The 17,870-nt window shown below is 44.8% G+C and overlaps 1 protein-coding gene across 6 annotated transcripts in view; it reads left to right on the top strand.

Moving 5' to 3' along the window:
- The window catches only part of WIZ (WIZ zinc finger), a 73,397-nt gene extending 67,151 nt beyond the window's left edge, over nucleotides 1-6,246 (top strand). For all 6 annotated transcript variants that reach the window (XM_044279070.1, XM_044279073.1, XM_044279071.1 and 3 more), the window contains one exon: nucleotides 50-6,246. In XM_044279070.1, coding sequence (XP_044135005.1) covers nucleotides 50-209 — 160 coding nt within the window. In that variant the 3' untranslated portion in view covers nucleotides 210-6,246. The remainder of the gene's footprint in view (nucleotides 1-49) is intronic.
- The last annotated feature ends 11,624 nt before the right edge of the window (nucleotides 6,247-17,870 follow it).

Here is a 17,870-nt window from a genome sequence, read left to right as displayed (position 1 = left end):
TAGATTTTAACATTAAATGCTAATTTTTCTTTTGCCTCCCCCCAACCAGGTTCTGTGATGTCCAGTTCCAAGGTCCACTTTCCATCCAAGAGCAATGGGTCCGTCACCTCCAACATCACATACTGGAAATGAACTTCTCTAAATCCTCCAGCCCACCACATACTCTTTCATCACAGGACCAGCAGCCTGAGCCTGCCAAAGCTCAGTAACCTCCAGCATCAACATTGCATTGACCCCAAAGGACCGATGAGCGCCCTATACGACGCGTCCATTGGCCAATGGTGGCATGCAATTTGTAATAGAACTCTTGATGGTGGCTTACATCATAGTAGGAACCAATGGACCCATTAGAAGAAGGTTATGTGGAAAGTAATGGTCTGGGCTTTTGTGTAAAGATTCAGAAGCACCTTTCCAGGTTGCAGGAGCTGGTATTGCAGTATGTAGGGGGAGGGGTGGAGAAGTGACCGTACTTATGGAGCTGTGGGGAATGTTATGGAAGGTTATTTTTTGAAGGTGTAGGGTATTTTATTGAACTTGTCTGAAATCCTGACAAGTCACGAAATTCCCACTACTTGGCCTCAGGCTATGAAGGATGTTGTGTAATGATGACACGGTGCAAAAATAAAGCTGTGATCTGGTGACGACTTCTGATAGGCGAGCGTATCACTGTCCCCTGGACCACACCCCGGGCTGGTTTTAAAAGCGGTTCACTGGCACATCACCTTCTAGCGCCATTGCTCACTTTATCTGGTGACTTCGATGTTGTGGTGATTTCGTCTCCTTACCGGTTACAGAGCGGAGAGCAGACTGGGATTACAGGCCCTCTAGTAACTTGGCTATTTCTTATACTGTTTGTTCACGATGCATTTGGAGGGTTGGGTTTTTGATTGCAATTAGATCCTATGTATGTGCCACCCAATCCCAGGACAGAGCTTGAGTTATTCAGTTCACACTATGCCCCTAATTTGTTAAATCCTCTTTCACACTTCTGGTTTTGCGTGCACCCTCTAAACCGGTAGGTACACTTGGCAGCTCATGTTCTTATTGCTGCAATGCCTCGCAAATGAGGCAACTGTGGCAGCAGTTTTGACTTAAAAAAAAAACCCACTACTGTTTTGTGTATAGAATTGCCATGTAGACTTGAGTCTTCATGGTTACAGACTACAAATAAACCCAGTGTAGTCTGATCATGCACTGTGGCTCCTCTCTTCTTGTTAAGGGGGTTCTCCAGGAATGATTTAAAATGGCCGCTTGCACCCTGTCCAGAAATGTTAGCAGCACTGGTTGCCCTCCGGTTGCTGAGCTGCTGGAGGTTGGGTCTCGCTACACTCTGGTACTTGCATATATTACATATTGGTGAGTGTTCCTGTCAGGCTGCTCAGCCATGATGGTATATCGTAGGCCGGATTGCATCCCTACCATCTATTGTAGAGCAGTGTAGTGAGCCTCCTCCTTCCCAGACAGCTCTGCAAGCGGTGGCAACCAGTCCTGCTTCTATTCCAGGACAGGGTGCTGGTAGCCATTTTAAATCCCAGATAACTCCTTAGCTCTTAACCCGGACATATCCCCATTTTCACCCTTCCGGGTCCTCTGACATGAGCATCGGAGCATGAATGCTCCGATGGTCTCCCTTGTCTTGCGCTGCTGGGCAAGTGCTGTTTTGTTTATATTTTTACATTGCTAGGCGGAGGCTTCTGCCTAGCATTGTTCCCGGTGATGTCACCAGCACTAATGGGTGGGATTTAACACCACCCTAGCCTGTTTTACAACTGCAAGGTAAGACCGCACAGCTTGTAGCCTGTAACCATGCGGACAAGTCTGCTTAGGAGCTGTATACACCAATATTGGATATTTGTATGAACTAGTATTAATAATTTTAAAAAATGATAAATAGATAAAAGTGCACTTATCCTCTAAATGTTTAACTCCATACCCCAGTTCACTGTTGGCATTGTTGTGGACGGCACCATGAAGAGCAAGTATGCCTTGCTGAGTGATATACTGTGCCTTACAACTAATGATTATGGCTGGTTATCTGCTATATAGCTATAGCATTGTGCACCTACCTGCCCCTTCCATGACAAATAATGGAGTCCCATACAATAGTCCACTTCTGTCATTTACGGTAGAGATCTTTATTTTATTTTTTTGTGGAGCAAGCAATGCTATGGCCAAATTAAACAACACTTACCAACACTGGTGGACATTTTTCAGGACCGGTGTTTTATGCACCAACCTTTGTGGGCGGTTTACCAGATTTGCCAGTTTTCTGGCCAAAGAAAAAAGTGACAGTGTTGGCAACAAATTTCTGCTTCACTCTCGCCACTTTTACAAAAAGGAGAGTGGTGAGGGTGGGACCCATTACATTTATCTACTTTTAACCCAGTTTTCCTGCGCAAATGAAGAACGAAATCTGGAGCTTTGCCATAAATTTGGAGCATCTTCTGGCAGCACAGGAGATACCAGTCTGTGATAAATCTCACCCACTGTGTCTGTAGTGGTATTTTAAGACAGTTTCCCGGTGTTTTTCTTGTCCCATGGTGTTTTTTTTTTATGGTAATCTATGCTGCAGTGGCTTTTTTTTTTTTTTTTTTTGTCTTCTTATAGACTTCTCTATAGAATAAAAAAATAAAAAAAAGTCTTAAGAACCTTGTGTTCTAAAAATAGTTTTTCACAAGCCAAAAAAAAGGCCAAAACAGACATAGTGTGGCGGCACCCTTAGGAAACAAGACATTACAAAATTGGAAATAGTTCCTCCCCCCCCCCCCCCCTTCTTCCTCATTTGTAATGCTTTGATGATCGGTTGACATTTGGTAACCCGCCGCTAAGGTGCGACCTAGGAAGTCTTACACTGTGGTGCAAGAAGCCTCAGATACGATGGGGTTTCTTTTAAATGGGGTAACACCTAGAATTTTTGTATTTTTACCCAAATTCACAGGCTTAAAGTTGCCATCCAACCATCTTCAGTGAAGACTGATTGTAGGGTGCCCTAGTAGTCAGACTGGCCAAGATGAGGACTCTAGCTGGCAGCAGTCTACATTACGTCACACCCATTGCTCCCTTTTTTTTTTTTTTTTCCTTTAAAAATTTAGGTAGTGAGCATGTCAAAAGCATTCTACCCGAATTCTAAAGTGATGGCGTATTGCGGGGAGATGCCATCACTAGAATGGTGAGGGTCTGACTGCTGGGACACCATCAGTCCTGAAAAGTAAATCCAGTGCTGCATCTCCCTCTAAGGGCTCATGCACAAGACCGTATGTATTTTGCGGTCCACAGAAAACGTGTGCATTCAGTATTTTGCGGAACGGAACAGCTGGCCCTAATAGAACAGTCCTACCCTTGTCTGTAATGCAGACAATAAAATTTCTTTTGTGGAACGGACACACGGAAACAGAATGCACACGGAGTAACTTCCCTTTTTTTGCGTGCCCATTAAAATAAAGGGTTCCGCATACAGTCTGAAAAAAAAAGAACGGAATGGACATGTAAAGAAAATGCATTTATGTGCATGAGCCCTAATTTGTGTGGGGCTGTGCTGTGTTTTTTTCCCCCTGCACAGCCACGTCCAAGCTGCGCAGTGGAAAACAGTGAGGGGGACACACAGCTGCAACCCCTCCATTCTGAAGTCTGACCCCCACTGATCATAGTGATGGCATAATCATGATATACCATCTTGTTTTAAGATGAGAATACCCGTATCTGGCAATTTATATTGATGTCCTATCGGTCATCAGTAGTGATAAGCGAAGCAAGCATCGGAATAATACCGTACAGTATTAGAATGTATGGGCTCCGATGAGCCGAAGTTATTGACGAAGTCGCACAAGGCTTCGTTGAATTACACTGGCAATTGATTTTTAAAGGGGAAAACCCGAAACCGAACTCTGCTTTGGTTCCGAGGTACCAGTCAGAACCCAGGCAGAGTTCGGTTTCAAGTTTTAAAGTGGTTTTCCACTTGAATAACTTGTAATAGATTTTTTAACAAAGCCACGTGCAACTTTGCAAATAACTTACTTCGGCTCAGCGAAGCCCACATGTTTAAATACTGTACGGAGACTGATCTCCGAACGGTATTAGGGCGCAGCTCCATTGAAATGAATGGGTCCGAACCAGTTTCACAAAATTGCGGAACGGATGTGGACTTAATCATATGGTCGTGTGAAGAGCCCTTAATCCAAAGTTATGACCAAGGCAACTCCGGATTTAACATCTGAAGCTCGCTTCGCTCATCTCTAGCCATTAGTATCAGATTGGCGGGGATCTGACACCAGGGACCTCCGCCCATCAGCAGTTAGAGGCCAGCATTCCTTGAGCGTCGCAGCTTCTTCCTAGGCCATGTGATATCACCGTACGTTGGTCACATAGTCGAGTTGCTGCTCAGCCCCATTGAAGTGAATGCGCAATACAATATACGGCGCTGTGCTTGTAAGCTGCCGGAACGGGCTCCAGTGAGCCTGGCGGCTCACTGTAACGGCCAGTACTCGGACCCCCACTGATCTGATAATAATTACCTATCCTGAGGATAGGTCATCATTATCAATACCTGGAGAACCCCTTTAAGAATGAGGCACAGGCTACACAGTGTCATTTGGTCATCCTAAAACTGTGGTATTAAAGGGGTTGTCTGGTTTCAGGAGGAAATCGGGACATGCCTGAAATTAGGAATAGACCATTACTTACCCACCACATCCTATGCCACTGCTTCGGTTCTGGGCAGGCTCTGTCGACCCAGCTGCAGCCAAACACTGGCCTCAAGAAGCGATTTGCTGTAGTGGCCATGTTTCAACATAACATTGCCACTGCTGCTCGGGTCAACAGAGCCTGCCCGGGAAAACAGGAGTGGCGGCACTGGATCTGCTAGGTAAGTAATGGTCCATTCTTAATTTCTGGCTTGTACAACCCTTTTAACACCGCTTCAGTGTTAAAGGGATATTCCGGTTATGTATAGTCGCCCCTATCCACAATTCTTTCTGGATCTCCCATAGAAATGAATCGACCGGCTGCTCCGTTGTCAGAGGGGCTCCACGGGGTAAAGGATCCCAGTGGTAAGACCCCCCACCAATCTAATAGCTATCCCCTATCCTGTGCATAAGAGAGAACTTTACATAACCGGAATACCCCTTTAAGAAAATGTATCCCTCGCCTGATATGTGCTTGCAGGAGTTTAATAGTCTAATACAGCTACTGTAAATGGGCCGCTCTGGCAGAAATATCCCTTTGTAAACCTAAGACCTTGAGTAAAAAATATTACCATATATGCCTTTTAAAATAGGGTATATTCCAGTGAAATGGTTCTCCCAGTATAACTTGAAAGGCAGTGTCTGCTTATGGAGCTGTCCTTGAAGACCTGTTTCATGGGGCAGAATACAGAGCTGGGATGCGGTGCAGTAAAAGCCCAGATATAACGTGATGAAAGTTGGCCGCCTGTACGGTTGGTGTAGGGATGGTTCGATGCCGTTACAGGTCAATTGCTGACATTGGGACGGGTGTCTTATAGAAGACCGGGACAGTTGCAGGGTTGTCAGGCAAGGAGCCTATATGTATATAATATATACGTTGTAATATTGTGGTTGTATATCTTGTCACTACCCCTCCCCCCACCTTATTTGGGGGCACCACATCTACGATTTTTAGTTAATCCGTTGACCTTTTTATATCCAAGGGCAAATATAACCTTCCCCCGCACACCTGAAAGTGTTCACTTCACGCAAAACTATAAGTTTTTTTTTTTTTTTTTGCTGTCACCTGTATTATAATCCTCCTCCCTTTGATTGCGGAGGGCTCTTATTTATTGGGGCTGTCTCACGATGCCATTCTTCTGGTTGGAGTAGATCCCTCGACGGCTTCCTCCATGTTGGGGTAGATGTCCTTTAGCTCCTTAGTGTCTTCCACTTTTCCTATGTTAATGATCATTGGAAACTGTTACGGAACATGACTGCCTATTGACCGCCGTTGTGTATATTGTCTTCTAGGGGGGTGTCGACCGCGCCCACCTTGCGATGTAGCTATTATACATAGGATTTGTTCTCCGTTCCACCCCATAAAATGGGGCAATTCGTACATTTTTATATGTTTCGTTTTTTTTCTTCCCCCTTTGAGCTGAAGACTATGATGTGAAACCATGAATGGCCTCCCATCCCTGGACTGTATGACATTCTTCCCATCTGCTGTTTAATTTCCAGATTCACCTTTGATTTACTATGTTAACATGTAGAATTTCAAGTAAAGCATTCAGTTTTTACCCTCCCGGAGATGTCTTTTATTTTCCGCTACATACATGGATTATGCAAGGGCTTGGGTTCACGCACCGTCTATACCCACTGTGTATTGACCTGAAGCTGTATTTCCCACCACGTAGTCAGCAAATCTAACGTATGTAATGCATGTTTAATGCAAGCCCCTAAATTTTCCACTTAGGTTTTTTTTTTTTCCTGTGTAGAATTTTATTTTATTTTTTTACCTGGAAGCAATCAGTAAGCAGGTGAGTTGTCGCAAATCACCAAGAACTATTATTATTTTCCTCCAAAGAAACAGTTGGCGCTCATAGAAAGCCCTCAAAAATGCAGTCTTCAATGCTGGTTGGTTTCGGTACAGCAACAGTTTTTCTTACTATGCTGCACATGTGAGTGATTCTTCTTTCACAGGTACTTTTTTATTTATTTTTTTGCTTGCAAATATACAATTTTTCAGTTCCTATAGAGAAGCCTATTGAATAAAACCAATGTTTAGGGTGTGCATTGTTTTGAAATATGTCAAAAAAGCTGCAAAAAAAAATGCACCGATTTGAGTGCGTTTTAGAGTTCTTCCAGGTTTTGCGGATCTCTTGTCCTCAGATTCCCTGTTTGCACAGGGCCACCTACTTCCAGGAAACCATTTTAGGAACTGTGGAAAATATACAATCTGCCATCGAATGAGCGTTTGCTCACAATGGCTGATGCAGGAATAATCAGATGCATCTTTAGACTGTCTAGTCCAGGGATGGCCAACCTGCGGCTCTCCAGCTGTTGCAAAACTACAACTCCCAGCATGCCAAGACTGGCTACAGCAGGGTGTGGTGGAAATTGTAGTTTTACAACAGCTGGAGAGCCGCAGATTGGCCAGCCCTGGTCTAGTCTAGTTTTACACCACCTATTGGTTGACTTCCAGAAAAGTATTTTTGGTGCACTCTCATCCAGACCACACATCTTTGGCTGCCGATTCACAGAAAATGTCTAAGGCTATTTTCACACTAGCGTTTCAGCGGATCCGTTCTGAACGGATCCGCTCATATTAATGCAGACGGTGGCTCCGTTCAGAACGGATCCGTCTGCATTATAACTTAGAAAAATTTTCTAAGTGTGAAAGTAGCCTGAGCGGATCCGTTCAGACTTTACATTGAAAGTCAATGGGGGACGGATCCGCTTGAAGATTGAGCCATATGGTGTCATCTTCAAGCGGATCCGTCCGCATTGACTTACATTATAAGTCGGAACGGATCTGCTCGCCTCCGCACGGCCAGGCGGACACCCGAACGCTGCTTGCAGCGTTCAGGTGTCCGCTCACTGAGCGGAGCGGAGGCTGAACGCTGGCAGACGGATGCATTCTCAGTGGATCCGCCTCCACTGAGAATGCATTAGGGCCAGACGGCTGCGTTCAGGGCCGCTTGTGAGCCCCTTCAAACGGAGCTCACGAGCGGACACCTGAACGCAGGTGTGAAAGGAGCCTAAAACAAGTACATATGCCACATTTTTGATGAGTAAGTCATCCCAACTGAGTAAGCACTAAAGCAAGTGGCATTTATCATGTAGGGAAAGTTAATACAAGGCCCTTACTAATGTATTGTGATTGTCCATATTGCTTTCTTTGCTGGCTGGATTCATTTTTCCATCACATTATACAGTGCTTGTATCCATGGTTACAACCTGCGATCCAGCATCAGTGGTCGTGGGAGCGCACATAGGCTGGTGCTTTTTTTTATTTTTCTATAGTGTGCAAGCACGGCCTCTGCTGCTGGATTGCAGGGTGGTCATAACCATGGAAATGAGCAGTGTATAATGTGATGGAAAAATGAATCCGGCCAGCAAAGGAGGCAACATGGATAATAACAATACATTAGTAGCTGCCTTGTATTAATGTTTTGTACATAATAAATGCTATGTGCTGAAGTGAGACAACCCCTTTAATGCAGAGAGAAAAAAACCTTGCTCTTAGGGCGGCAAAAAAACGGTGCCGGCTGGCTGCGGAATCCACACGCTGATAACCGGTAATTGCCGGGCCACCCCTCTACTTACTATTTGATACAATAGCAGTACAGGTGCAGCTCGGCAAGTAGAATCCAAATGTGGATACAGTGGCTTGACTGCACTGTATGCGGGCACCCTTCAAGGGTTCTCCACTTTTCCTATGTTGATGACATATCCTTTAAGATCAGATCGTCAGGAGCTTGACGCCAATCGGTTGTAATAAGAGTACACGGCGCTCTTCACTGTTTACTTACTCCCTGTCGACATTGCAGCGGCTAGCAGGTGTAATTACAGCCGCTGAGGATAGGTCATCAATATAGAAAAAGCAGACAACCCCTTTAACGATTCCTCCAAAAGCTAACAGGCAAAAGGAGATGAGCTTTAAAGTGTGGATTTCACAGGTGCTCTGCCATTGAATAAAGGCACACAAAGCCTAGTTACCGGCAAACCAGTTGCAGCAGTCTAATGCCAAAAGGGAAAGGGGCTCTTTTTTTTTTCTTGCCGTTCTATGGCTGTGTAATGACCCTACAGCCTTCTTACAAGTTTTTCATCTGACCACTAAGAATACCCCTTTTAACATTGTATGGTTCGTAGACAGCAGTGCACAGAATCCCTACGTACTACTGAAATACAGCACCATATTCCAGCGATCTCTGTAATAAAGCTTCAGTATGACATGCCACGAGTTCACATGAAAAAAAAGAAATTCTCCATCACATCCACTCATTAGAGCAGGGGTCAGCAATCTTTGGCACTCCAGCTGTTGTGAAACTGCAAATCCCAGCATGCTCCATTCATTTCTAAGAGAGTTCTGAGAAGTATTCAGAGGAAGTATGCATGCTGGGAGTTATCGTTTCACAACAGCTGGAGTGCCGCAGGTTGCCAACCCCTGCATTAGAGTATCTGAAGGTAAGTGGGGATTGCCCAACCTGAAAGCCTTTCCTAGGTCTGTGATGCATAACCTCTGGCCCTCCAGCTGTGGTAAAACTCCCAAGATGTCCCCCTTGCTTGGCTCCATAGAAATGAATGGAGAATGTTGGGAGTCGTAGTTTCTCCATAGCTGGAGTGCCAGAGGTTAGCCATCGCTGTCTAAGGTTACCCATCTTGGCGTCACAGCTTCCAGTAATATGGAGGCCATGATACTGTTCTGGACTCTTCATATGACGTATTGAATCAATGCCTGACAAGACCACATTGACTAAAGCCCCATCCATATTGGAGCGAAGGCCACTGGTCCAGCTGACCATACGCTGTGTATGGTGGTGTCCCGACTCTTCGGTTGACAACAAATGTTTGGGCAGAGATGGATCTGGACATGACCCGTGGCAGGAGGTGTCAGAATGAGGCTTTCTCCTCTCCCCCTTCAGAACATATGCATGCTTGCCCAAATGAAGCATGCATATGTTTAGGAGGAATATCTGCTTGGCTTGCAGCTATTAAAGGAGTATGGGCACCGCGAGGCTCTGCGTCGGACTGTAAGGCTGGGGCTACACAGTGATACTGGCCACAACACATCTTATGACCACACATCACTGTGTAGCAGTGCAGCCATTTAACTAAATGGGGTCTCCGTGTGATACAAGTTACCTCGACCCCAGAACTGCAAAAATTGGTTGCCATTTTTACAGTGTGACTCAGTTTAATGGCTGCACTGCTACACAGCGATCTTTGGTTGCACTGTTTGTATTTGAGTCCGCAGACCACAAATCTGCTAAATACGGACACCTTCCGTGTGTTCTCGTATTCTCATTTGCAATACAGACCAGAACAGGACATGTTCTATAATTTGCAGAATGGCCGCATGCGTCCACAAAAAATGCAGATGTATGCATGGCCCCATGGTCAGTGTGCTATCCGCAAAAATCACACATACATGAGAATACAGCACTACATACCTATTACAGCCAGAGATGTCTCCTCTGATGGGACTATTCTGTTTCATTATTTTCACCATTTGGCCCAGACCTCCATGATAACACAGAGACATCTTAGGTTCCTCACTTTTCTATCCTCCTGGTGACCCAACATCTTGCTGCTGCCCACTGTGTTCCCCAATGCTCCCAAATACTATACTAATGAAATAACAGTGCCATACAGATAGTTCCCCTGTAGTAATATAACGGTGCCGACCAATAGTAATAATTCTCTTGCATAGTGCCCTCATTAGTAAGTGTACCTTAGGGTAAATGTCAACGTTCAGTTCTCGCAGGGAAATTCGCGCAGTCTAGCCACATCAATTGGTGTGGATTTTCCTCTCCCCATTTAAGTGAATGGAGAAAATCCAGTCAGGAAAAAAAAATCTGCACTGTAGATAAAAATCCGCGCAGAAAAAAAAAAAAATCTGCATAGTGTGCATGAGAATTTTAAATTCTCATAGAATACAATATACATGACCTACGGTGCGGATTTTCGACACGCAATCCTGATTGTGTGCATTTAGCCTTAAAGTGATATTCTCTCCAAGAGTGCCCCTGTTAGTAGTATTGCCCTCCATATTGTGCCCAATAATACTAATGCCCCCACAGAACCTCCAGTAGTAATGTCCCCTTAAAACGCCTCCAGTCACAATAATGCCCTGACTGTAGAGCCCCCTGTTGTACCTCCAGTAATTATAATGACCCCATGCAGTGCCCCCAGTAGTTAAGAGTGCCCCAGTATATTAGAGAACCACTGTAGTGCTTCCAGTATCTATCCCTTGTAATAGCTCTCGGTAGTGCTCCAATTAGGTATAATGCCCCCCCCGTAGTGTCCCAGTATTATAGTACACCACTAATGGCCCTATGTAGTACCCCCAGTAGTTAAAATGGCTCCCTGTAGTGCTCCAGTATTATAGTGAACCACTGTAGTTCTTCCAGTACTTATCCCTTGTAGTGCCCCCCTCCCATAGTGAGGGAAATAAAATACTCACTTGACCCCTCACAGCCATCAGCGATGCAGGCTGAAGCATGAGTTGCTGGCTTTTCCGCCCGGGCAGTCGCAGTGAAGTCAAAGTGCCAGCTTTGTCCTGGCACATGTGTTCATGATGACATCATCACACCATCTGAGACTCGGCTGGTTTGGCACAGACAGACGCAATGCAGTGACGTCATTGCTGCACCTAGCCTCCAGCCAGATTGCAGTACATCTGCAAATAAGGGCCAATTTACATTTTCGAGCATTTCTGCCTCAAAATTAGCTTAAAAACTGCCTCAAAACAACTTCCCACCCATTTCCATGGGAAGCAGCACTTGCTTTTTTTTTTTTTTACCACGTGAAAAAAGAAGTGTGGAAAAAAGAAGCGGCGTGGCCCTGTCTTGGGGTGGAATATGCGCCAGATCTCCCATTGAAATGAATAGAAAGCATTAAAAAACAGCTCTATGTAAGTCCATGTGGTGTGTTTTCTGCTCATTTTTTGGGGCAGATCCGCGCCAAAAACTTAGATCTGAAAATGCAGCTTTGTATTGGTTAAAACAAAAAGCATCAAAAATGTGCAAAAAAAAAAACCCCGCAGATTCCTTTCTGATTCTTTCAGTGTGTTTTCAAAATCTGTCATGTGAAGATCACCTTAAAGATCTGCTTTCTTTACAGGGAACGAGGGCTAGGTGAGTAGTTGGGGCACTATACAGCGTGAGGGGCACAAAACGGGGTGTTATACTATGTGGGGGCACATAAGGGGGCAGCAAAACTCAAAGCATTGAGAAAACACTGACGTCAAATAACACCCCCTTTTAACAGCATAAACTTGGACAGTAACCCTACTCACCACTTACAGGACGTCAGAGGTCTCGTGTAGTCCACACCTCGACGGGGCAGAGCGGTTTAGACAACATGAGGGGAACCTACACAATTTTAGGCCTCATGCACACGACCGTGGTGTGTTTTGTGGTCCGCAAATCTTGGATCCACAAAACATGGGCAGCCTTCAATATAAATGCCTATTCTTGTCTGCAAATCGTGGACAAGAATAGAACATGTTATATTTTTTTAGCGGGGCCACGGAACGGAGCAACGGATGTGGACAGCACACGGAGTGCTGTCCGCATCTTTTGCAGCCCCATTGAAGTGAATGGGTCCGCATCCGAGCTGCCAAAACGGTGGCTGTGTGAATGAGGCCTTAGGCAGAGAGTTTTTAATGTTATGGCTGATTGGTGTATATACGATGTTGGCGCAACCTCCAGATATATTAATATCCCTATAAGTCAGTGATATAAATATATAAGAGGCCTTTGATAAAGTAGATGCTTCTTTAAATTTGGGCATTCAATTCCCTCTTAGGTGTAACCATGGTAACAGGACTGACTGGCAGCCATTTTAAAGCAGAGAAGCAGTTGCATGACAGAGAGCCGCCAACAAGGAGCTGCTGGACCAAGACTGAGGATTATCATATACAGCCTAAGACATTATATATATATATATATATATATATACACACGTGAAGGTGAACTCATATCCAAGTGACAGATATGCCCAGAGCAATTTGTTGGGATTGTCAGATGTTATAAGGGTTATTTAACTCCTTCCCCCACAAAATGGTATACATGTATGTCAGCAGTTATATAATCAGAAGTTATGCCCACACTGTGCCCCCTTCACAATAGATATGCCCACACTGTTGCCCCGTTCACAGTAGTTATCCCCTCAATGTGCTCCTTTACAATAGATATACTTGAATTGTGCCCCCTTCACATTAATTATGCCCACATTGTGCCCCCTCACAGTAGTTATGCCCACATTGTGCTCCTTCACAGTAGTTATGCCCACATTGTGCCCCCTTCACAATAGATATGCCCACACTGTGTCCCCTTCACAATAGATATGCCCACACTGTGTCCCCTTCACAATAGATATGCTCACACTGTGTCCCCTTCACAATAGATATGCCCACATTGTGCCCCTTCACAATAGATATACCCACATTGTGCCCCTTCACAATAGATATGCCCACACTGTGCCCCTTCACAATAGATATGCCCTCACTGTGCCCCCTTCACAGTAGTTATCCCCTCAATGTGCTCCTTCACAATAGATATACCCAAATTGTGCCCAAGATATGCCCACATTATATATTACATATACCCAAGATATGCCCACATTGTGCCCCCTCACAGTAGTTATGCCCACATTGTGCTCCTTCACAGTAGTTATGCCCACATTGTGCTCCTTTACAGTAGTTATGCCCACATTGTGCCCCTTCACAATATATATGCCCACACTGTGCCCCTTCACAATACATATGCCCACACTGTGCCCCCTTCACAGTAGTTATCCCATCAATGTGCTCCTTTACAATAGATATACCCAAATTGTGCCCCTTTCACATTAGTTATGACCAAATTGTGCCCCTCATAGTAGTTATGCCCACATTGTGCTCCTTCACAGTAGTTATGCCCACATTGTGCTCTTTCACAGTAGTTATGCCCACATTCTGGCCCCCTTCACAATAGATATGCCCACACTGCTCCTTCACAATAGATATGCCCACTTTGTGCCCCCTTCACAATAGATATGCCCACACTGTGCCCTCTTCACAATAGATATGCCCACATTGTGCCCCCCTTCACAGTAGTTTTGCCCACATTGTGCCCCCCTTCACAGTAGTTATGCCCACTTTGTGCCCCCTTTACAATAGATATGCCCACACTGTTCCCCCGTTCACAGTAGTTATCCCCTCAATGTGCTCCTTTACAATAGATATACCCAAATTGTACCCCCTTCACATTAGTTATGCCCACATTGTGCCCCCTCACAGTAGTTATGCCCACATTGTGCCCCCTCACAGTAGTTATGCCCACATTGTGCCCCCTTCACAATAGATATGCCCACACTGTGTCCCCTTCACAATAGATATGCCCACACTGTGCCCCTTCACAATAGATATGCCCACATTGTGCCCCTTCACAATAGATATGCCCACACTGTGCCCCTTCACAATAGATATGCCCTCACTGTGCCCCCTTCACAGTAGTTATCCCCTCAATGTGCTCCTTCACAATAGATATACCCAAATTGTGCCCAAGATATGCCCACATTATATATTACATATACCCAAGATATGCCCACATTGTGCCCCCTCACAGTAGTTATGCCCACATTGTGCTCCTTCACAGTAGTTATGCCCACATTGTGCTCCTTCACAGTAGTTATGCCCACATTGTGCTCCTTTACAGTAGTTATGCCCACATTGTGCCCCTTCACAATATATATGCCCACACTGTGCCCCTTCACAATACATATGCCCACACTGTGCCCCCTTCACAGTAGTTATCCCATCAATGTGCTCCTTTACAATAGATATACCCAAATTGTGCCCCTTTCACATTAGTTATGACCAAATTGTGCCCCTCATAGTAGTTATGCCCACATTGTGCTCCTTCACAGTAGTTATGCCCACATTGTGCTCTTTCACAGTAGTTATGCCCACATTCTGGCCCCCTTCACAATAGATATGCCCACACTGCTCCTTCACAATAGATATGCCCACTTTGTGCCCCCTTCACAATAGATATGCCCACACTGTGCCCTCTTCACAATAGATATGCCCACATTGTGCCCCCCTTCACAGTAGTTTTGCCCACATTGTGCCCCCCTTCACAGTAGTTATGCCCACTTTGTGCCCCCTTTACAATAGATATGCCCACACTGTTCCCCCGTTCACAGTAGTTATCCCCTCAATGTGCTCCTTTACAATAGATATACCCAAATTGTACCCCCTTCACATTAGTTATGCCCACATTGTGCCCCCTCACAGTAGTTATGCCCACATTGTGCCCCCTCACAGTAGTTATGCCCACATTGTGCCCCCTTCACAATAGATATGCCCACACTGTGTCCCCTTCACAATAGATATGCCCACACTGTGCCCCTTCACAATAGATATGCCCACACTGTGCCCCTTCACAATAGATATGCCCACACTGTGCCCCCTTCACAATAGATATGCCCACTTTGTGCCCCTTCACAAAAGATATGCCCACTTTGTGCCCCTTCACAATAGATATGCCCACTTTGTGCCCCTTCACAATAGATATGCCCACATTGTGCCCCTTCACAATAGATATGCCCACATTGTGCCCCCTTCACAATAGATATGCCCACATTGTGCCCCTTCACAAAAGATATGCCCACTTCGTGCCCCCTTCACAATAGATATGCCCACACTGTTTCCCTGTTCACAGTAGCTATCCCCTCAATGTGCTCCTTTACAATAGATATACCCAAATTGTGCATACGATATGCCCACATTGTGCCCCCTCACAGTAGTTATGCCCACATTGTGCTCCTTCACAGTAGTTATGCCCACATTGTGCCCCTTCACAATAGATATGCCCACACTCTGCCCCTTCACAATAGATATGCCCACACTGCGCCCCTTTACAATAGATATGCCCACACTGTGCCCCCTTCACAAAAGATATGCCCACACTGTGCCCCCTTCACAGTAGTTATCCCCTGTGCTCCTTTACAATAGATATACCCAAATTGTGCCCCTTTCACATTAGTTATGCCCAAATTGTGCCCCCTCATAGTAGTTATGCCCACATTGTGCTCTTTCACAGTAGTTATGCCCACATTGTGCCCCCTTCACAATAGATATGCCCACTTTGTGCCCCCTTCACAATAGATATGCCCACTTTGTGCCCCCTTCACAATAGATATGCCCACGCTGTGCCCCCTTCACAATATATACGCCCACATTGCCAGTAATAGTCAAACTTTTTTTTTTTTTTTTTTTTTTTTTTTTTTTAAGTCACCCTGACTGGCAACTTCCCCCATACATGTACGGCGGAGGTCGCCAAGGAGCTAATTTATGGTCTTTCTTCAGGATAGGCCATCACCCCTGGTCAACCCCTTTAATAAGAATGGATCATATACTGCTCTTTACCTCCAAGTTGTGGTCCGCAAAAAAAAACGGATGACGTCTGTGTGCATTCCGTATTTTGCGGAACGGAACAGCTGGCCCCTAATAGAACAGTACTATCCTTGTCCGTAATGCGGACAATAATAGGACATGTTCTATTTTTTTGCAGAACAGAAATACGGACATAAGGAAACAGAATGCACACAAAGTAACTTCCGTTTTTTTTGCGGACCCATTGAAGTGAATGGTTCCGCATACGGTCCGCAAAAAAAAAAAACCAGAATGGACACGGAAAGAAAATACGTTTGTGTGCATGAGCCCTAAGACATCTGAAAACTCAGTGACCCTTTAAGATACTGGTACATATATGCACCATACTAATGGGGGACATTTATGAAAACTTCCTATAGAAACCAGTTAGGGTGCTGCTTTAATTTTTCATATTTTTGACTGGTTGCCATAGGCAACTGCTCCACTTTTCCCTTGCACAAGTAACTTTCAAACACCTTTTTCACAACTTGTGTATACACCTGATTTGTACATTTTTTATTTATAAACTTTTTAAATCTTTTCGCAAATGTATTTTATTTTCAGCTTTGAGAATTGATACCGAAATTTTTATAAATGACACCCCTACCCAGTATTCTTGCATATAGGGGTCATCCTGCCATGTCCAATGCATAGATCATAAAACAATGAAGCATATTGAAATGCCGAATCCGTCTTTCCGGTGTCATCCGGAAAAACATCCGTCATTTATTGTCTGAGCATGCCTGTCTGTCCAGCAGATACATGAGTTTCCAGGCTAAACAAGAAGTATGTTACCTTTTTCTGCTGTGGATTTTTTTCAGATGTAGAGATAAAAAAAAGATAGAAAACCCACACTGTAATACTACGCTGTACGTCAAGATACTTGAAGAAACCCTTATCGCCTCAAGATTGCCCCATTAAGATTGCCTTTGAATTGGAGGCACTTCTAGTATAATAGCACTTCAGAGGAGTTATCCCCCAGAATCAAATAGGAGCTAAATTGGTCAGGATGGGGGAAGGGGGGCTCAGAGGGAGCATGGGATATCACGCCATGGCTTCCACACCCTGAGAAATCTGTCATGTGATCATAAAACAATGGAAACTTAAAACAGTGGAAACTTACATGCCCGGTACTTCTGTGCAGGAATGGACTCGGAAAGTTGATCAGATTTGCCAATTTGAGGAAATGTCCAGTTTTAGTAGATCCAACTGGACATTTCCTCAAATTGGCAAATCTGATCAACTTTCCGAGTCCATTCCTGCACAGAAGTACCGGGCATGTAAGTTTCCGTAACACATCCTGTACGTCATCCCAAAAGGAGCGTATCACAAGGCAATGCCACCAAATATGTGATAGAAAACCCACCTCACCTCTGCATGTCCAGCAATGTGCCGAGTCAGATAACCCTCTCCTATACAGCAATTCGGGAGTTCTATACCATTTAGAGAGTAGTTTGTAATTACCTTCCTGGATGCGAATGCAAGGTGTAAAGCCTTGTGATGATGCCAACACTCCTTTAGTCTCCTTGTCTGTCAGCACCAACTCCAGTCTTCTCTCCCACTCCATCCGGAAGGGAAGTTTGATATAGAGCAGAGACTTGTGTTTTGGAATTGGAGGGGCAATACGTTTTTCAAAGGGGGTTAATGTCCTTCGAAGGCACTGCGGCAGACCATTTGAAAATTACACTGGTATAGAAAGAGGGAAGAAGATCGTCTGAGAGAGGCATGGAGAGCTTCAAGAGGTGGAAACTTTCGTTCCTGAAAGAATTCCCCTAAAGTAG

Source organism: Bufo gargarizans, chromosome 2, assembly GCF_014858855.1.
Source record: "Bufo gargarizans isolate SCDJY-AF-19 chromosome 2, ASM1485885v1, whole genome shotgun sequence".
NCBI classification, from domain to species: Eukaryota; Metazoa; Chordata; class Amphibia; order Anura; family Bufonidae; genus Bufo; species Bufo gargarizans.
The sequence above is the reverse complement of the archived record's forward strand: the minus strand, read 5'-3'. Positions and strand labels throughout refer to the sequence as shown.